Source organism: Cannabis sativa, chromosome 2, assembly GCF_029168945.1.
Source record: "Cannabis sativa cultivar Pink pepper isolate KNU-18-1 chromosome 2, ASM2916894v1, whole genome shotgun sequence".
NCBI lineage: Eukaryota > Viridiplantae > Streptophyta > Magnoliopsida > Rosales > Cannabaceae > Cannabis > Cannabis sativa.
This window is the reverse complement of record NC_083602.1, coordinates 54211181-54232196: the sequence shown is the minus strand read 5'-3', so window position 1 is coordinate 54232196 and position 21016 is coordinate 54211181. Positions and strand designations below refer to the sequence as shown.

Below are 21016 nucleotides of genomic sequence, written 5' to 3'. Positions count from 1 at the left end.
TTGTTTGTACGTTCTTTCCGAAGGTACTACTACGCATATATTTATTTATAATTTGGAATCAAAAGTTTATTATAAATGTTTCTAAGTCCACGGAAACCAACCAACTTTATATTAAAGTGCTATCGTTGAATATCAATAGTTGTAATCAACCTCAAAATCGAATATTAAACTTCAAATTAAATCAAATAGCAACCAAGAAAGAAAACAAGTGGAGAAGCTAACAGAAGTGGGATTGGTTTGCTCTAAATTCTTGGTCTTTCTAATCGAATGGCATTTACTTTGCCAATTATTACATTTAATCCGATATTCATCACATATTTTGGAACATATTCACATTTTTTTCTCATAATAAACACAGGAGATTTTGTACTGAAAAGTGCATTAACTAATAACACGTGATTTTCACCCACTTTTCTTTTCTTCCCCATGGTGAACAATAGGTGTCCCTTCCCTACCTTATGTGGAAGTACAATTACATAACATAGTAATTTGCCCAGAGAATTATGAAACATAATAGGAAATGATCTTTATCAGCCACCAAAATGTGCTTCAATCCAGTCACATAGTAAAGAAACTAACACAAATATGTAATGAGAAAAAAAATATTACTTGGGACAGTTTAAACAATCTGTTAACCAGATAAAACGAATATACTACACTGTTGCTACATTTTTAACCTTTTAAACCACAACATAGCATTCTTTCATTTCCTCTTTGCATCCTATTGGTTTCCCACTTTCATTGGATAAGGTTTTAGTGAAATTTCTAGAAGATCTACATGACTACAGCATTAGTAAAATACTTCAACTATTTTTATCTTCCTGAAAAATGGACTCACTCACATAAAATGGAAAAAAAGGCAGTTACTTCTTTGCAAAGGTAATGGCCATTGGGTTCTGTGGAGTAATTTTGAACCCTTGAAGTGCTTGCATAGCCATGGATGACTGAACATCATCTTCAAATTCTACAAAGGCAATACCTGGCTTTGCTTCAATTATTCGAACTTCCCTAAATCCTGGGTATTGTTGGAAGAGCAGTTCCAGCATCATACTAGTGGTTTCATGGGGCAAATTCTCTATGAACAGGATATTATTTGGAGCTGCAGCTTCTTGTGCACTTGTATTTCCTTGGCGGAATGGAGCCTATACATAAGACAAAGAAACAGGTACACAAATTAGCATTCTGAGCCATAAATTCTTATTAAAATATACTAAACATAAGATAAATATTGGTGAAACATACTGGTGTGGCTCCATTTTCAGCTCTTGTTCCATTTGCTGCAGCAGATGGTGGTGCATCATCTGGGCGTCGCTTCCTTTCAGCTGGAAAACATATATTTACATTTGCTAAATAAAATCTGGAAATTTATAATATTGATATCAATATAGTATATTCGATCATATCATAATCCATAAAAAGACTTGTCACCTTTTTCTTCTTGCTTCTTTTTCTTATCTCTAGGAACAAAACTTCCATCTGCTTTAGCAATACAATCTGACTTTGTCTTTGCATATTGAATTCGCTGAACCAAATCACAGTAAGTTTATTTAGGAAATATTATCGACAGATATAACAAAATTATCATTTACAAAGATTAGTTTTGCTTTATAGATTTCCAACACTACATGACAGAAGGGAGACAACAGTTAAAATCAAACCCCATACTGTAATTTCCACTAAGAAGAGTCACATGGATGGCGGAAAATAATATTACCTAGTCAGCTACAACTACAGTAGAAATGTATCTTTCTAATCTCCTTTCCTTCTATAATTTTCGGCTCTAACTAATTCAAGAAGCCTCCTCACATGTTTCTTAATAAATTTAGATGTAGTTAGTTCGCTGTATTGGCGAGGGTTGTTACACCTAGGGATTGTTGAGGTAGGCAACTTTTCTGAGTTATTTTGTCAACTTCAGCTCCAGGGAGAGTTTTCCAAGTATCATGAACTACTTGGAACCCTAGAGCCAGATCTCACAAAATGACCAATCTAAATTCCCTATCTCCCTTAGACAATACTATACATACCCCCACCCCCCAAACAATATGAAGGTGTAACTAAGCATTGTTAAAATCAGAACACAATAACTAAAACACCCCCAACCCTTCACCAGTGAGAGAACGCAGCAAGCTCTCACTAATTCCTCTTCCCCTGTGTCTATGTGAAATATATGGGATGCCTATCACTGACTATATTAAACTCTGTGTGCATTGAAAAACCCTCATGTCTCAACTTCAACCACAACAAAAGCTTTCCCAAAAACATTTTCCACTCTCAGCAGGAATAAGCTCGCATATATGTGCTTTACTTTTATTTTAATACAAACAACATACATAAGGCACACAAGGTAGGTAGAATCTGATGCAAAACAGTATGATGATGACATTAATATACAACATACACCATAGACCCCATACAATCATGTACACAACATATAATAATAAACAAAGGTAGGCCAGCATATATTATGAATACTACTTACTATGGGTTTATCATAAAATGGAAAGTTCTGCATCTGCCGCACTGCATTACTTGCAGCTGGCACTTCACTAAACGCAATCCAAGCTTGTCCTCGTAGTCTTGGTGTCTTCAAGGCAACAACGTCCAAAATTCTTCCATATTGAGAGAATAACGCATAAAGGGATCTCTTAAGTTCTGCAAAAGAGAAGGTAATGGTGGCAATAATTAAGCAAGCAATGGAAAAAAGAAGAAGTAAATGTTGTGCAATGTCACATAATTCGAAACACCATAAGCTTATCATAAAGAATATAAACAAGCCCATAAAGCTTTCACCTTATTTATAACAGAATAAGTGTCTGTTATAAAAGTAATAAACATAACAGATGCTAATTTCTCAAATTTAACCTTTCCTATGACATATTCTACTCCTTCAGCAAGAACCCAAATTCCCCGGTAATCTATAATTAGAGTTTCAACTTCCAATACATGAATCCTAACCCCTACGCCCAAAGACACTCTTGAAAAAGGTCCCGAGCAAGTTCTTCAAAAAGTGAATAACACAATTATTTTCATTGTTCCTAGAGTTCCATTAACATTGCTTCGAATTGAACACACCCTTTATCAGACAGCTAAGATAATCAACTTACATAAACAATAATGTAATGACACTAAAACAAGAATAAACACTTATTATACACTTAGACAACCAAAACCCCTATAGCCCCAACCTTATAGCGCTACATTTCATTACACGACCCAGAAGAAAAACACTGGTGAGCTTCGAATAGTGGAAGACGTATAGATTGAAGAAAATTTCTCGGGTATGCAAACAAAGAAAGGGTTAGAAGAAAATAATACCTTCTTTCTTGATCTTCTCATTGAGATTCTTAAGGTATATTGTTTGGTTAGGAGGTATATCCCCAGAGAGCATTGTTGCGTGGTGTAGCAAGAGAAAGAGAGAGGGAAATGGGAGTAGGAGCCTGATCGGAGTGAGCCCTAGAGAAACAATGGAATGGAAAACGATGATTTCCTCGGATCTTCAGGCGAAAGTCCCTTTGTTATCCAATGAGACCAGCCCTATAGAAAGGCCCAAACTCAGCCAATCTGGGCCTCAAATAAAAAATTGGGATTATTTCATAAATGCACAAAATCAACCAAAAAATTATAAAAATACAGTTTCATAGAATTTTAAATATTTTTATGATTTTTTTAATTTTATTTACAGAAAATACTTTTTTTTTTATATTGTACTCTTGTTAATTTGTTGTTGATTTTTTGTTATCTGTATGTTATTTCTTGTTGTTGTTTTGATGTTATTATTTTTATGTATTTCTTTTATTGATTTTATGCTATTTCTATAAAAAAAAACTAAAAATATTTTTTTCTTTTAAAAAAAAAATAGTGTTGTACTTGTTTGTAATTATCTCAATAAAATTCTAAATCTATACTTGTAGGAGTAGGGATGCACACGCGGCGGAAAATTAGTGGGGAGTGCTCTCCTCGTCCCTATCCCCGTTAAGGATTTTAATCCCCATTCCCGCCCCATCCCCGCTTATTCCTCATCAGGGACGGGGCGGAGAATCCCCTAATGGGACGGGGACGGGGCGGGGAATCCCCTATTGTAAAATAAATTTTATTTTAAAAATTTAAATGTATAAAATTATTAAATTACATAAAAGATAAAATATTACATATTATTTACTATTCAATATAGTAATTATTATACAAAAATACAACTTCAAAAATTGTAAAAATGATATTAATATACTAAAAAAAAATACAAGCGCAAATATAAAATATTAATAAAAAATAATTAATAAATTAAACGGGTGTTGGGGGAGTGTCATCCCCGTCTCCGCCCCGTTTAATATTCAGGGACAAAATTTGATCCCGTCCCCGCCCCATTCCCCATTTAGATGGGAAATTCCCAACCCCATTAGGGGCAGGTTCGCGGGGGCCATCCTGGAAAATGTGCATCCCTAGTGTTGAGTTTAACTCGCATTTCCGTACTTTTCATTATCTCCTCTTCTGGTCGACGACATGACGTTTTACAAATGCAACGGCAAAGTTTTATTAGAATAGAATAGAACAGAACAATCAAGAAGAAAGTGCGAAAGCCATTAGTTAGTTTCTTCTACAACATTCCATTGCCCTCTTCCCCAAGCTTCTTCATCTTCCTCTTCTTAATCTTAATATTACTTCCCTTCTGCCACCGCCACTTCCACCGCTTTCTCTCACACCTCACCACTCGCCGGACTCTCTCTCTCTCTCTCTCTCTCAACTCACTAACTCTCCTGATCTTTCCTGCTAGTCTATGTGATTCTCTCGCCCCTTCACCTTACAGACACTGTACAGTTTTCTGTTAACTTGGGTCTGCGGCATTTCTCTAAACTGCAGGTATTATTTTCAATTTTGATTTATTCATTGTAATTCTATTTTGTTCTGATACTGCATTGCTGACCCTCAATTGGATTTCTCACTCTGTTTCTCTTCTCACAGTGTCTCAGCTCCCTTATTTGTTTTACTGATATGGATAGGTGTTATGATGTTTTATAATCTGTTTTTGATATGACTATGTTTCATGTTTTGATTATCTATTTTGCTGGCGTGCTGTTAATTTGAACATTTTTATATAGTTTGGTTTGCTCTTATGGATAATTGTCTTGAATATTGCTCTTGACAGTTGTGGTTCAAATTTATCAAATATGATTGTGCAGGAAATTTTACTTTGAATATTTGTTCTCTATAGCTATTAAAAAGAAAAAAAAAACTGGAATCGATAATTGTGAAATTTGATTATTTAAGAAAATCGATTTACCTTAACATTTTGGCTATTACCAATTCTGGAATGCCTTTTTCTCTGATGCCCAATCATTCGCTCGGACTGCTTGTTAGATCATAGTTTGCTTTCGTTTAAAATTTTCAAGAATTTTTTATAGAGTTAGTGAGTTTGTTTTGCACTTTTTACAAATTACGCTTTTTTTTCCATAATCAGTTAGTACTGTGTAGTAACCAACCATTTGAATTGCAGGTGCTGTTGATTGTCGAGATGGCAATGAGGAAAGCCACAAGGCTCGCCCAGTCGGCTTTGTTAACCATCAATGCAAGAAACTCTCTTTTACAGTCTCGTACAATAGTCACTTGTGCCCGCCCACTCTGTGGTTCAATCACTTCTCTTCATCGGTCTTGTGTTGCTGATTTATTCTTCGCCAACCAGAATAACATAGTTTCAGGCCAGCTATCGTCAATCAACTTTACTCGCAAGTTTCACTCTTCTGCTCCGTCTTTCTATTCTGCAACTACTTCACAGGTTTTAAAATTTAGTATTGATATGTAACATGGGTTAGAGTAAAATTGTGTTTTTATTGAATCTTTTATTAGAAATGGTAGAAATTTGATTAAACTTTTTGTGGTATTGAAATTTGTCCAGATTAGTCAAAATGAGTTCACTGAAATGGCTTGGGAAGGCATTGTGGGTGCAGTTGATGCTGCAAGAGTCAGCAAGCAACAGGTGATTGAGACAGAGCACTTAATGAAAGCACTTTTGGAGCAAAAAGATGGTTTGGCTAGGAGAATTCTCACAAAGGCTGGACTTGATAATACTTCGGTTCTTCAAGCTACAGATGATTTTATATCTAAACAACCTAAGGTATGGTGGGTTTTTTGGACCATTTTTGTTTGTTTTGTAGTGTAGGATCTTTGCTTATGTATCTTGTTTGTTTTTGTCAGGTAACGGGGGATACTAGTGGCCCCATTATAGGCTCAAATCTAGGCTCTCTCTTGGACAATGCTCGGAAGTGTAAGAAAGAAATGGGGGATGATTTTGTTTCAGTGGAGCATCTTTTGTTGGTTTTTCACTCTGATAAGAGATTTGGGCAACAATTATTTAAGACACTACAACTTAGTGAAAAGGATTTAAAAGATGCTATTAAAGCTGTTCGTGGAAGCCAGCGGGTTACTGATCAAAGTATGTAATTACCTTTTGTATGTTTTATGTTTTTGAATTTTGACATTTTACTCAGTAAGATTGATTGAATTGTTACATTTTGAACTTTTGTTTATGTTCGTTTCTTAATGTGTCTTTTTGATACTTGTAGACCCCGAAGGAAAATATGAGGCACTAGAAAAATATGGAAGTGATTTGACTGAGCTTGCTAGGCGTGGAAAGCTTGATCCTGTTATAGGCCGAGATGATGAAATAAGGAGGTGTATACAAATTTTATCTAGGAGAACAAAAAATAATCCTGTAATTATTGGGGAGCCTGGTGTGGGAAAGACTGCAATTGCTGAAGGGTATGCTATTAATTTGACCTAAAATATCAAAATTTCCACTTTCGTACATAAAATCACTTAATCCTCCTATCCTTTATTTTTAGATTAGCTCAACGGATAGTGCGTGGAGATGTTCCAGAACCATTGCTAAATCGAAAGGTACCAAATAATTTAATATAAATTAATATATAGTTAATTTTGATTGTTCTGTTATCATCTTAATAATTGAAGTCATATTTCTCTCTATGCTTTTGCTTTCTTTTATACATTTCCAGGACTATTTGATTAGTATGTATAATTATTATAGTTGCTTGTTCATTTGAGATTGTTTTAAAGCTTTACTTATGTTTGTTTAAGACTTATTTTGGATTATGGATAAGCTCTAAGTGTGTAGTATATATGTTTAGTTTACTTTGCTCAAATTTGTATTCAAGGATTTTGAATTAAATCTTGTACTATGCAGTTAATCTCTCTAGATATGGGTTCATTGCTTGCTGGTGCCAAGTTTCGAGGGGATTTTGAGGAAAGGTTGAAAGCTGTTCTTAAGGAAGTTACTTCATCCAATGGCCAAATTATATTGTTCATCGATGAGATTCATACAGTTGTCGGTGCAGGTGCGTGCCTATATTAGGTGAAATGTTGGGAACTTTCAATCGTTTTCTATTTATTCATGATGCTCTATAATGTTGAATGTGTCACACCGTCATTACAAGTTATATATCACTGGGAAATTCTAAAGGGCAACCTCCTAGGAAGGGGTGCATTGGTGCATCACCTCTTGTTTTTGGTAGGTGAATAGTTATAATTCCAATTTGTTATAACGGCGGTGTATAATTTAGTTATTTAGAATATACTACATGTTTAGTTATTTAGAATGTTCTACATATATTTTTTTAAATATTTAGAATATTTACATTGTTGAAACATGATTCAAATATTTTGTTGCATGAGTTTTTATTATTTTATGCTCGTGTGAAACATATTGTTTTAGTAATGTAAGTTATTTAGAATTTTCCAAAAGTTTGTGTGATTGCTAAATAACTACAATATATACAGTCATATAAAAACAATCGGGTTGTTGGCCAATTAATTATTTTGAAGTCAAAAAAACGATGGGTGCACCGGGTGCAGCCCTTTTGGGTGCAACATTGAAGCCTTCATATATCATTATATTGATATAAAAAGAATGTTGACAATTTTTAGGGGCTACTGGTGGTGCAATGGACGCTGGGAACTTGTTAAAACCAATGCTTGGACGAGGTGAGCTTCGATGTATTGGAGCAACTACTTTGAACGAGTACAGGAAGTACATTGAGAAGGATCCCGCACTGGAACGTAGGTTTCAACAAGTTTATTGTGATCAACCATCTGTTGAAGACACAATATCTATTCTTCGTGGATTGCGTGAACGCTATGAGCTGCATCATGGTGTTAAAATTTCAGACAGTGCCCTTGTTTCGGCTGCTGTGCTTGCAGATAGATACATAACTGAACGATTTTTGCCAGATAAAGGTAATTTCTAACTTGAGCTATTCAATGATATAATCGTTGAGAAAAACTTTCAACTTTTCATGAAAATTAAATTTATATGTTGGATATCTGAATATGATTTTCATTTTTCCATTTTGCACTTGGTCATCTCTATTAAAGAATTTTAAAGTCTTACATCTCTTTGCAACCCAATTGTTCCTTTTCAGCCATTGACCTTGTTGATGAAGCTGCTGCAAAGCTAAAAATGGAGATTACTTCCAAACCTACAGAGCTGGATGAGATAGATAGAGCTGTGTTAAAATTGGAGATGGAGAAGTTATCTCTTAAAAATGACACAGATAAAGCATCCAAAGAAAGATTAAGTAAGTTGGAAAATGATCTAGCATTGCTTAAACAAAATCAGAAAGAGTTAAGTGAACAATGGGATCGTGAGAAGGTGCTTATGACTCGAATAAGATCAATTAAAGAAGAGGTAAAATTAGATGTTGAAGTAAATTTACCTTTTGGTTACTCTTAGGATGTTTTATTTGATTTTGAACTTATTGTGAGTTGTTTTGTAGGTTGATAGAGTTAATTTAGAGATGGAGGCTGCTGAGCGTGAATATGACTTAAGTCGTGCTGCTGAGCTCAAATATGGAACACTTATTTCTCTTCAGCGCCAATTAGAAGAGGCTGAGAGGAACCTTTCTGAATTTCAGATGTCAGGGCAATCTTTGCTTCGAGAAGAGGTCACTGATCTTGACATTGCTGAAATTGTTAGTAAATGGACCGGTATACCCTTGTCAAACCTTCAACAATCAGAAAGAGAAAAGCTAGTTTCGTTAGAAGAGGTTCTCCACAAGAGAGTCATTGGACAAGACATGGCAGTGAAATCAGTGGCTGATGCAATCCGACGATCAAGGGCGGGGTTGTCTGACCCTAATCGACCAATTGCTAGCTTCATGTTCATGGGACCAACAGGTGTTGGAAAAACAGAGCTTGCAAAGACCTTAGCTGGTTACCTCTTCAACACAGAAAATGCTCTTGTAAGAATTGATATGAGTGAATACATGGAAAAGCATGCAGTTTCACGCTTGGTTGGGGCACCTCCAGGCTATGTGGGCTACGAAGAAGGTGGGCAGCTTACAGAAGTGGTTCGACGAAGACCATATTCAGTGGTACTCTTTGACGAAATAGAGAAAGCTCACCATGACGTGTTCAACATTTTGCTACAATTGTTGGATGACGGAAGAATAACTGATTCTCAGGGAAGAACTGTGAGCTTCACAAATTCTGTTGTTATAATGACTTCTAATATAGGTTCCCATTTCATACTTGATACACTACGTAACACTCAAGATAGCAAAGAGGCAGTATATGACATAATGAAGAAACAGGTCGTTGAGTTAGCTAGACAAACATTCCGTCCAGAATTCATGAATCGAATTGATGAGTACATTGTCTTCCAGCCTTTGGATTCCAAAGAAATTAGCAAAATCGTGGAGATACAGGTAAAATTGTTGGTTTCTTTTTCCTTATTCTTTTCTGTCAGTGGCAAATAATTTAACTCGTGTGTTGTTGGTGCGTGTATCAGATAAACCGGTTGAAGGAGAGGTTGAAACAGAGGAAAATCGAGCTTCACTACACAAATGAAGCTGTTGAGCTTCTGGGAACGCTTGGATTTGATCCCAACTTCGGAGCGAGGCCAGTAAAGCGAGTGATTCAGCAGCTGGTGGAAAATGAAATTGCAATGGGAGTTCTAAGAGGTGATTTTAAAGAAGACGACACTGTCATTGTTGATGTTGATACATCTTCATCAGCCAAAAGCGTTCCTCCCCAAAGTAGATTGCGCATCAAGAAATTGGAGAACACTTCTATGGATGTTTTGGTTGCCAATGACTGACTGTTTTAAGATATGGTGTTGTAAATAACTGAAAACAGCAAAGAATGATTTTCTTGTAATGTTTTTTATTTTCCCCTTCGGTTAATCTGTATGTCATTTTGCTATACGTGTTGAAACAAAAACATTTTTACCTAAGATAGTTTGGGGTCGGTCTTGTCCTACTAAGATATAGGAGTTAGGACATAGATTGTGAAGCGGGTCCGATCATACCGGCTCTGTTTTATCCGGATTCAGGAGCTTCTGTATTTAATAAATAAATAAAAAATTAATGACTAATTAAGCAACTCCAATCGTTCCAAACATGTGTTTGTTCAACTAATTGATACCACCAATTAGCACTCATCTTTTCTGGCACTCATCTTTCTTTCTGTCAAATTTTTATTTCAGCAAAAAAGTATCACAACACCTTTAAAATTACGAAGATATCATGAAGTATCAAACCTTGTTCTGTTAAGGACTTTATATCTTCATATATGAACATATACATATACGCATATACCAGCATTGTTTCAGTACAAGCTATTAAAGACAATCAAATAATGCACTCCACTTTTGGTTTTCTTATCCATGACTGTCAAATTTATTAGCTTGTTAGTTTTCATTAGACAATCAACAAATCGAGTAGCACGTTATGTGCTTAGACACTCTCAGTTGTAGCATTTATTAGTCTAATAGTTCAGCTGATTTCAAAGCCTTAATTATATCCAGAGCTAAATTTATGTTGATATTTCATTTAAGAAAAGTAGAAACTAAATTTCTTACTATTTAGACTATAATGATATACATTATACATTTCCCCTTGGCAAGTTCCTTTATCCTTATTCTGCATTTGATGCAGCGTGAGCTACATTTCTTCCATGGGGTCATAGACTCGCAAATATCAAGTAAGGATTAATCAAACACACTGAATTTTACTCATTGTTAGATGGTCTTACTCCAAATGTTAGCCTTTGTGCTCAAATTTGGAAGTAAGAATCAAAATAATGTCACTCTTTAATGGCTTTCTAATTTTTATATAAATCACTTCTCTAATCTACTCCGCATTAAGCAGGGGCTGCATTTGCTACCCCATCTAGCACTAACCCACTAGTACCTTCAAAATTAACCATTAGGTGACAGTGTCACATCCATAGCCACACCTTCAGCCTCTGGCATATTTCCAACCTCATTCAGTATCCTTGTAACTTGTTTTGTCAGTTCCGAACGTGCATAATCAGAACGCTCCCTAGTAATAGATGATTCCGCAAATAGATTTTCCATAAGACATTGAAATTCTGGAATCCAGTCATCATTGCTATGTTGAGTACCATTTTCTTCATAAAAGACTAGAGAGCTTTCTCTTCGCCACCTATTCAGATAGTATTTTTCAGGAAGCTGAAAGTAGTTCTTTACTATAAATACCCGTAGAGCATGTCTGCATAATAATCCTGAAGATTCAAATTCTTTACAGGAACAGTGAATCTGTTCATCTTCTGGAACCCATATAACAAGACGCTCCCCGTCCATCTTCTTGAAATGGCGTACAATATAGGATCCATTAGCCATCTCAGAAGTAGCATATTGCATTGACAGGGCTAATTCATGCTGAAATTCGTTGAAAACAAAAGGCGTAAGAATACTCCTAGCATGCTCCTCAATGGGGATGCATGTCTTGGTATACATGTATTGCATCTCTGGACGCGCCTGATTCTGAAAATTAGCAGAGATGCTTACCTAAAAAGGTGAAATCTTTTGATCAGTGCAAGAACTTAAGGACAATCAATTGAGCGAAGTTGTGAGAAATAATATAAACCAGTACCTGCTCAAAAAAACTGCGCAAACATGTTTGGGCATTGAAAATGCCCTTCAAAAATCCATCAACAGATTTCGAATATACTGTTGTTGCCATTCGAGCAAGCAAGTATCCTCTTGTATAGGATGGAGCCCAAGATGAACGGAATGAATAGAGTAAAGCAATATGTTTGTCTGCATTGAATCTAAACACAGAAATCATTTGATTCCATTGAAGTTCAAACTCCTCCGTAGTTTCCAATCGACAAAGTGTGTCAAACTCAGATTTAAATTCTGCAAAACGAGATCCAAGTGGTTGAAAGAACCAACTGTATACCTTGGATAAAATATTCCACACAGAAATGACATGTTTAGTTGCTGGCAAATCAGTCTGTATAGCATCCCTAAGCCCGGAGTCAAGATCAGTTAGAATTGTTTGTGGACAATTTCCTCTCATGAAACGAACAAAAGTCTGTATGCAAAGTAGAAAAAACATCGTCAGGAATGCTATATGAATACACAGCTAAAATCACTATAGAGGATACTGATGGTAAACCTGTAAAGCCCACGAGAATGAACGAGATGTTTCATCTTGGAGTAGAGCACAACCAAAGAAGATGGTTCTTCCATTACTGTCAATGCCAAGCCACGCTCCAAAAAGCATGCCATATGTGATTGATCGATATGAAGTGTCAAAATAAACTACATCACCGAACATGTTATATGCGTGGACTGAATCACTATAAGACCACATGATGTTCTCAACCTTATCATTTTCATCAACAGTAAAATCATAAACAAAATTTTCATCTGCATATTTGGCCACCTTGCATGCTTCAAGGAGTTCCATTGTATCACTCTCCCTTTTCTCTGTTAGCAACGCATCATTCTCTTGAACAACCTTCTTCCGATTTTGAACAAAATTTCTAACATCCCTCTCCAAAAAGGGAAGCTGCCCACCTTGAATACCCTTTTCCAACTCCAACACCTTCACAATTCGATGTATAGGGAAGCCTGCTTTAGAGAGTAAAAGTATTCTTTCTTGGTCTGCCTCGTGAATTTTTCGATAAGCTGGAAGAAGGCGAACTTGGTCATCCTCTAGAAGCTCGTGATTATGAACATTACTAAATTGCACAACAAACCATTGTGAATCCCCATCAACAATCTCCTTTGACAAGTACATCTTAGCATCACATCCACACCGCATCGATTTCCTATCCCTATGATGTTCTCCAGTAGGTTTTTTCTTAACAGGAGCAAATCCAGAACGATAACAAACAAAATCACGTTTATAAATACCCAATTGAGGGCTTAGTCTTGATCTTTCTTTCCTAATTGAGAACCCATTTTTTCTAGCAAAATTTCCGTAGTACTCGAAAGCATCATCATCACTCTTAAAAACCATTCCAACATAAGGGGAAATCATAGCCTCTGAAGGTGAAGTATCATTCTTTACCAATTGGGATGCTATGGATGTTTCTTCGGCATCCCCTTCATATGTTACATAACACTTCCAATCTCCACATGGGCATTGTTGCCTCCGAATCCATATATTCTTCGAAGGTCTTGAAGTCATAACACTTAGTATTAAGTATCAAGTTTATACACCAAGTATTTCAAGTTACCCAGGAAAGCTAGTTGACTGTATAAATGCTTAAATTGAAGGAAAAAAAAAAGAAAGGAAAATTAATGAGAAACACGAAATGGTTCTTTCACGCTGACACTTAACACAATATTTTGCACTACATGCAAAGAAATGTCATAATATACAAATACAAGTAATGCATCCCTATTAGGCAGGTTTAAACATTAAAAAAATAGAGTAATTGGGGTTGAAATTGAGAAAGAGATTGGGTTAAGAGACAAAAAATCACAATACCAGTGGCAGAAAGAAAGATGAGCCTAAGCCCCTTTTGTATGTCGCCGGCGGCTACTGTGGCTCCGGCCGCTGCTTCTTCCCCAAGAACGACGTTCTTCCCGGAGCCGAAGACGTATGTCACCGAGATACTCTCGCCGGAGAATCCCTAATCCCTGACTTCTCCGCCACTAAGAGGTACCGTAAAACCGTTGATTATTATTCTTCCATATTCCAAGAATTGGAATTCGAAGGTTTCTTATCGTACAATTTTAAGGCTCTCTGTGTGGAAACCCAAGCCGGTGAGGACGTGGTGGCGCTTAGAGAGATTGGCGTGTTTGATTCTGTAGGAATCTCCAAGAACCCCTCGCCGCCGTTGCTTTTCTCCGGCGAAGCCTATCGCCAACCTTTCGATGATAACACCTTCGATTTCGAGTTCGTTGGGAAAAATCGTATGGACTGGTCAGGTCGACCTGGGGATTTCGCTTCCGAAGTTTGTCGGACTTTGAAACCGGGTGGGTTTTTTGTGGTTCACACAATGGCTAAAGATTTGTACAGCTTCAATTCTTTTCTTGATTTGTTCAACTGTTGCAGACTGATTAGGGCTCGCAAAATCGACGGCTTTGATTCTTCATCAGTTCGCGAGATTGTGATGAGGAAGGAGACTGCGTTTCTTGGCCATGGAGAAGAATTATCAATTGGGAATAATTGTTCAGTTCCTGCGTTGATCCAGAAAGAGTCATTAAAGCCTTGGGTTACAATCTCTATTTCCAAACCCTCAATCCACTCAAAGATCTAACTGAAAAACAACCTCAGAATGGTGTTCTATTACCCATCCATGAGATCATACCACAATCATGATGACGTGGATGACGAAGAAGACGACGATGAGGATGACGATGATGATGATGATGGGAGGGTGGTAGATATAGAGAGGTTGAGAGAGTCTTTGGCTGAAATGTTGACTAGTTTTGCAGCGGTGAGTGGAAGGTTGCAAAGAAATGAGGAGAATGGGGAGTGGATGATAAAGTGTAATGATGCAGGAGTAAGAATGGTGGAGGCTAGAGCCCAAGGGAGTGTGGAAAATTGGTTGAGCTGTGTCGATAGGGATGGAGAGCTTAACCTCGTTTATTGGGAGGAGTTGTATCATAACCCTTATTTTTGGTCAACTTTCTATGTCCAGGTACCTAAATATCTTATAAAAAATTGGGATTTTTTTAAGAATATACTAAATTAAGTAACTTTTTACAAAAATGACGTTTTTTTTTAAATGAAAACAAAATGACGTGACACGTACAAAGAGTGTGTTTTAAAAAATTGGGCCGAAAAAACCGGGATTACAAGCCCAATATACAAATCGTTAAAAAATAAAAAATTACCATAAAAACGTCAACTACATATACGGAAACTTAACATAACAAAAATAACGTCATTTTTGAAAATAATTGCCAAAATAAGGTGGCCCATGAAAATTTCCCTAAAAAATAACTCTATAATACGCTCCCAAACTGTGTTTCAAAGTCTTTACCCAAACTGTGTTTTGTTAAATGATAAAATGGACCCTGTATTTTCCAAAATGACAAAAATAGGACCCTGAACTGTTTTTTTATCAAAATAAAATTTAATAATTATTCTATCTAAAGGTGTTATGACAAAGCTGTTTACATTTTCTGTATCTATTTGTATTTTCAAGTTGGTTATATTAAAAAAAAAATTGTCAAAAATTAAGCTCACAATCATATTTGTACTATTTTGGAAAATACAGAGTTCATTTTGTCATTTAACAAAACAGAGAGTCTAATTGGTAACTTTTGCAAAATACAAGATCCAAAATCGTATTTACCCCATAAATGTCTATGGTGACGTGTAAATTTTGAAAGTTTGAATATAAAATTAATTTTCAGCAAAATATTTTGAACTTAATTTTTTATACTGGAAATTATTTAAAAAAAAATTAAAATTTATAAATTGACCTAAATAACTACAACTTATAATCATAAAGAAAAAAATAAACTTAAAAATACAAATTATTATTGTACAAATTAATATATTTAACAGTGCCTATATATAAATCGATCTATTGTGTATAACATTTGTTACTTTACTTTCTTATTATAGGAAATTTTGCAAATAATAATAATTATTATAATTAAATAATTAAAATATAAAGTGGCCAGTATGCATATATATTTTTATTTATATATATGTACGCATATATAAGAATTAAATGAGAGAGTAATTAATTCGAATAATGATATATAGTGTGGTCTATGGGCAGATCATATATGTCTAATGGTGGTATTCTACTGGCCTTACACCTTAAAAAAATATATTAAAAAGTAATTTTTTTTTTTTAAAAAAAATATATATATATTTAAAACGGATCGGGTCAGATCCGATCCGTAAAAAAATTAAGCGGGGCGGGTCGGATCTGATCCAAGATCCAATAACTATCCGAATGTTTCGGATCAGTAATGATCCGTCGGATCGGATCACTGATCCGATCCAAATGAATGGATCTTTTTGCCATGCCTAAACAATCTCTATTTACAAACCCTCAATCCACTCAAAGATCTAACTGAAAAAAAATTGTAAACTTAATCATGGTGATCCCCTTAGTTTTTTTTTCTCTGGTTTCTCTCTTTATTACAGAAGCTCTCTCTCTCAATCTTGGACACTATTAACTTAGAGCTGGTATTTATAGTTATGACAGTTAAGGGACAAGCATAACCACATGCTGAGCTGTCAAAAAACAGTTAACATAGAAAAAAATCATTTTATTACACTTTTTCAATACTTTAAATACAACCAATTAATAAAAGAATTGAATGAAAATTATAGAACAAGAATTTTGACATATAGCAAATTAACATATATAAAATTAGAATTAGTTCATTTTGTCAATGTTTATTACATTCCAAATAACACCATGAATTTGCTTCATGAATCTCTTAACAATTTATAAATTTATTATTCACTAAAAAATAAGAAGAAAGAAGTAGAAAATGATGAATGTATGTGTGTCTATATATACAGGTGACTAAGTTTACACACATATTTATTTCAAATAGGAGTATATAAAAGGATGTTCCTATAATGTAAGATACTCTTGACTTCTGCTCTTCTTCTTCTTCCTCTATGACAATCCTTCATTTATCTGCACCAAAAGAAAAGTCATTAAATATAGCGTGTTACTAGATTTTTATCATTGAAAAAAAATCAACAACGTTAAATTCACATCAAATTTTCATGAAAATTTAGCAAAATTATGTATATTGTCATCTGATGTTCATGTACATTACACAAAATAAGTTTCAAGCTCTATGGAATAATGTGATTAATTTATTGCAAAACATTTCTGATTCATTATTCTTACCCTGAAAAACATGCAACAATGTGTATATAAAAGATAATAATGATTTATTACAAATCTTATTATAATAGAAAAAAAAAATAGAACAAATTATGAATTATTACAAAGAGAGAAATTAAATTACCTCTTAACTATAAACTACGATCGAATTGAATTAATAAATCTAGTCGTAACCCCACCGTTTAAAAAAATCCACCCTAATAATCAATACCTGCAAGCAAGTATATTTAATTAATTTCCGAGTACTTTTAATTACACATTTTAAAATAAATAATACGACTCGATATTAAATTACACTAACCTCGAAAACTAAAGGCTGTATTAATCGAAAGCAGAGAACATCCCCATCGTTCAAATAATGATCACGTGCAAATGATTTCCACCCATTACTCAGTGTTCTACTCTCAGCTAAGTACTTAGCTTCATATTCATTTCCTCTTTTATCTTTTAATGTAATAATCTCATCTTTCTTAGACAAGTTCTTTGTACAAAAATCATTCGGAAGTGCCTGTTAATGAGGATTAAAAACAAATTAATTAAAACAATACTTGATTATAATTATATATAATATATATAATAATTTCATGCATGCATAATACACTAATTAATTTATATCAAAAGTAATAATCAAAAGATTATGTACCAGCCAGAATCCCTCAGTGATATTAGAAGGGTTCATTGATTTCAAGAATGTGGGAAAATCAAGTTCGGACCCTGATGTTAGTTCTTTGGCTCTTTCCATGGTGGCTTTCCTAACTTTATCCGAAACCTTATTAATATTATTTGTCATCATTTTTAAATTGAAGCATAAACCAATAGTGTCGATCTGTTATGTATTCAACAAAAAATAAAAAGATATAGTTAAAGAAACATATATATTAATAAATTATTAGTTTGACCAACAAATGTGTTGAGACAAGAAGTCAAAGAAGAAGAGGGGATAATAATTCCATTATTAGTCAAATAAGTAGTTAATAAATATTCCTAGGGGAACAAAAAAAAAAAATTCTAAATAAAGACATAATTAATGATATTTTACCAGTTTATAATGAATCTTTTTCTTTGTGTGTTTGTGCTCCAAAAAAAATCAAAGACTCGATGAAATATATATATAGTCGCTGCACCGTTAATTTATATATGGGAGAAGTACGAGGTGATGTGATATTCTAATTTCACTTTAAATAGGTTTATCTTTTATTTCCTTATTTTTTTTTATTAAATTTATAAATATTTATTTATTTTTTTATCATTTTATTATTAATAATTATATTAATTAATAATTTTACGTTGATTATTGTTGATTATATATATACTAATCTAACAACTAACATCTTATTCTCTTTTTTTTTTACCAAACAAATAAAAATTTATCAATATAATAAGCAATTGTATATACATGTTCAAAATATAATTTTTTAAAAATATCTAACCCCACTAAATATTTCAACGGTATATATACCATTATATCTTTTAAAAAAAAAAAAAATTGTATATCTAATTCAATCAATTATTCAATAAACTATAGAAGAATATCGATTATTCTTATTAATATTAATATATATTTTTATCTTTTTTTCCTCATTCAAATATTTATACTCTCTTAGTCGTTCTTTCTATTTCTTCTACTATATTTTTATTCTATTGTTGAATGTTTTATGCAGATAGGTAGGTTTCGCTTCAACAACTTGCTCGAACTCATGAGATTCAATAATTATTAATTGCTTGATGTACGTGTATGCACTTCAATGGATGCGATGAGCGGTATTGATAGACGACAAGTAATTTTTTATTATGATTAAAGAATATCTTAGAATGAATTGTTCATTATATTTAGGATAAATACTATTTTAGACTGTCTGTTTTATAAAAGTTATCAATTTAATTTTCCATTTTGTTATCAAAATAGACCATGTATTTTTCAAAATGGTAAAAATAAGACTTTGAGCTTAATTTTTAATAATTTTTTTATTATAACCAACTTGAAAACAATTCTTAACACGAACCGATACAAAAAATATAATCAGTTTTGTCATAACATCTCTAGATCAGATTATTATTAAGTTTTATTTCAACAAAAAATTAATCAGAGTCCTATTTATATTATTTTGAAAAATACAAAGTCCATTTTGTCATTTAGTAAATAAAGAGTTCAATTGATAACTTTTGTAAAATACATCGTCTAAAATAGTATATTTACTATTAAAGGTGGGTTTAACAATAAATGTTATAGTATCAATTTAAGCATAATCTATATATATATATATACTAGCAAAAACTACGTGCGAGGCACGTATACTAAATTTTATGCTAGTTTTTTTTCTATGTTATTTGAAAGTGATATAATTAAAAATTAAAGAAAAAATATTATTAGTTATTAGGTGAGATTATTATTATGTGTATCTAAATATTATAGTTTATAATGTTGTCAATTAAAAGTGAATACCGAATGCAATATATTAGTGTTTAAGAAATCTTGATGATTTAAATATGTTCTTAAGTTATCCAAAAATAAATTAAAAATTGATGTTCCAATACTTAAAAAAATATTACTTAAATGGGTGTAAGATAAAAAGAAAATTAAAAATCAATCTCTAAATTGTTGGTAATTGAAGATAACATTTGTCTAAATATTGTAAATAAGAAAACTAATGATAGTCATTGGTGGATTTCAATCTTCATTTGCTTCGATAGAGACAATAGTGTAATTTTTGTATTTTGCACTTTTCATTCTAGCTGGGTCCGCATATATGTGGATTGTCTATATTTTTTCGTTGATAATGAAATTCCGTATTTTAATATTCCCAGTTTGATTATTTAATTAAATGATTAATTAAATGCGGAATAATAAAACTGGTACTGAAAACAGTTTTCTGTAGTTACAGAATGCAACTCCGTAACTCCAGAGAAACCCAGAAAAACAAACAGTGCATAAAAGTAAAAACACACAAGATTCTTGTACGTGGTTTCAACAATCCTTTCAGATTGTTACTAGTCCACGGGGCCACGCCCAGAGATAAGATTCATTAGATCGGTATCAAAAATACAAAGTAATTGACTTATGCATAAATAGACTCCCTCTTATTGTATACGCGAAGCTTGATGTATTCCACCTACTAACCGAATCTTGATAAAACTCCAAGTGCTCGAACTCCCTTCGATCACCTTGAAGAGTGCTTGAATCCTCCCGATTCAAGGCTTAAAGGCTATCTCCCGAAAGCCTATACAACCATCTCCCGAAGGTTGTGTGCTTGTATCCTCCCGATGCAAGACTTCAAAAGCAATCTCCCGAAAGCTTGTAAATACCCTTCTCCCGAAGGTGCACTGATGTTCTTCTTCGTTGTAGACTTGAATACAGACTCAAGACAATACAAACAACAAATAAACAGAGTAAGAGTAGAACAACTCTTCTCTACAAATCAAAGACTCTCTTTTCTAAAGATATGAATGAAATTCAAAGATACAAGAGAGGTACCAAGAGAAGTACTAAACAAAGACACTCTTTCCTTAAGATATGAAAGCAATTCTAAGTGTGTGAAAGAGATCCAAAACCTAGCAGCTATAAGATGTATTTATAATGAATATACATCTCATAGACAGCTTACATTCGGTCTGAACAAGACCTCAACCCACTAGAAACTTCCCTAAAATAATTCTTCAATCAGTCCAGGAATTTCCGTTTCGTACATACGAGAATCGTGGGCGGTAACTACAACTTTCCTTTTATAGAAAAGGAAAGTCTAGCTCCGGTTTTCTCTTGAGAAACTTGATCTAAGAAAATGGGAAACTCAACACAAGATCAGAATAACAGCTGGTTAGATAAAAAACGAAATGGGTAACCAAACTTACCATTTTTACCTTTTTTCCAAAAATAGGAAAGCTAGACAACTTTCCTTTCAAGTTTAATTTACACAAATAT

The 21016-nt window shown here is 33.8% G+C and overlaps 4 protein-coding genes across 5 annotated transcripts; 2 read left to right on the top strand and 2 right to left on the bottom strand.

Moving 5' to 3' along the window:
* Positions 1-588: 588 nt before the first annotated feature.
* LOC115720762 (U2 small nuclear ribonucleoprotein B'') lies at positions 589-13786 on the bottom strand. The gene is made up of 6 exons (XM_030649937.2): positions 13752-13786; positions 3316-3561; positions 2480-2652; positions 1429-1522; positions 1243-1322; positions 589-1142 (listed from the first exon to the last, which is right to left on the bottom strand). The coding sequence occupies exons 2-6, from the start codon at positions 3386-3388 to the stop codon at positions 864-866; spliced, it is 699 nt and encodes a 232-aa protein (XP_030505797.1). The 5' UTR covers positions 3389-3561; positions 13752-13786; the 3' UTR covers positions 589-863.
* On the top strand, positions 4521-10386 carry LOC115720630 (chaperone protein ClpB3, mitochondrial). Its single transcript, XM_030649794.2, has 11 exons — positions 4521-4854; positions 5489-5767; positions 5888-6106; positions 6187-6424; positions 6555-6750; positions 6834-6888; positions 7193-7343; positions 7933-8241; positions 8427-8692; positions 8781-9710; positions 9794-10386. Exons 2-11 carry the CDS (start codon positions 5507-5509, stop codon positions 10100-10102), a joined length of 2934 nt encoding a protein of 977 aa, XP_030505654.2. The 5' UTR covers positions 4521-4854; positions 5489-5506; the 3' UTR covers positions 10103-10386.
* LOC115720631 (putative protein FAR1-RELATED SEQUENCE 10) lies at positions 10807-13893 on the bottom strand. Of its 2 annotated transcripts, none has more exons than XM_030649796.2 (4): positions 13752-13893; positions 12429-13514; positions 11901-12344; positions 10807-11815 (listed from the first exon to the last, which is right to left on the bottom strand). In XM_030649796.2, the coding sequence occupies exons 2-4, from the start codon at positions 13446-13448 to the stop codon at positions 11204-11206; spliced, it is 2076 nt and encodes a 691-aa protein (XP_030505656.2). In that variant the 5' UTR covers positions 13449-13514; positions 13752-13893; the 3' UTR covers positions 10807-11203. The 2 variants fall into 2 exon arrangements, with proteins under 2 accessions (XP_030505656.2, XP_030505655.2); XM_030649795.2 differs by having other exon boundaries at positions 12429-13525; positions 13752-13888.
* On the top strand, positions 13619-14526 carry LOC115720406 (uncharacterized). The gene is made up of 2 exons (XM_030649556.2): positions 13619-13650; positions 13755-14526. Exons 1-2 carry the CDS (start codon positions 13619-13621, stop codon positions 14524-14526), a joined length of 804 nt encoding a protein of 267 aa, XP_030505416.2.
* Positions 14527-21016: the final 6490 nt, after the last annotated feature.

What these genes read in the sequence shown, in the direction of transcription:
- LOC115720762 (XM_030649937.2), bottom strand. Translation starts at nt 3,388, where the DNA reads ATGCTCTCTGGGGATATACCTCCTAACCAAACAATATACCTTAAGAAT. An exon ending in AAAGAAGCAAGAAGAAAAAG is followed by an intron (nt 1,323 to 1,428) that starts GTGACAAGTCTT and finishes TATGTTTTCCAG; the next exon opens with CTGAAAGGAAGCGACGCCCA. An exon ending in CTGAAAATGGAGCCACACCA is followed by an intron (nt 1,143 to 1,242) that starts GTATGTTTCACC and finishes TCTTATGTATAG; the next exon opens with GCTCCATTCCGCCAAGGAAA.
- LOC115720630 (XM_030649794.2), top strand. Translation starts at nt 5,507, where the DNA reads ATGGCAATGAGGAAAGCCACAAGGCTCGCCCAGTCGGCTTTGTTAACC. An exon ending in ACGATTTTTGCCAGATAAAG is followed by an intron (nt 8,242 to 8,426) that starts GTAATTTCTAAC and finishes GTTCCTTTTCAG; the next exon opens with CCATTGACCTTGTTGATGAA. An exon ending in TAAGATCAATTAAAGAAGAG is followed by an intron (nt 8,693 to 8,780) that starts GTAAAATTAGAT and finishes GTTGTTTTGTAG; the next exon opens with GTTGATAGAGTTAATTTAGA.
- LOC115720631 (XM_030649796.2), bottom strand. Translation starts at nt 13,448, where the DNA reads ATGACTTCAAGACCTTCGAAGAATATATGGATTCGGAGGCAACAATGC. An exon ending in CATTCTCGTGGGCTTTACAG is followed by an intron (nt 12,345 to 12,428) that starts GTTTACCATCAG and finishes CTTTGCATACAG; the next exon opens with ACTTTTGTTCGTTTCATGAG. An exon ending in TGCGCAGTTTTTTTGAGCAG is followed by an intron (nt 11,816 to 11,900) that starts GTACTGGTTTAT and finishes TCACCTTTTTAG; the next exon opens with GTAAGCATCTCTGCTAATTT.
- LOC115720406 (XM_030649556.2), top strand. Translation starts at nt 13,619, where the DNA reads ATGCAAAGAAATGTCATAATATACAAATACAA. An exon ending in GTCATAATATACAAATACAA is followed by an intron (nt 13,651 to 13,754) that starts GTAATGCATCCC and finishes TCACAATACCAG; the next exon opens with TGGCAGAAAGAAAGATGAGC.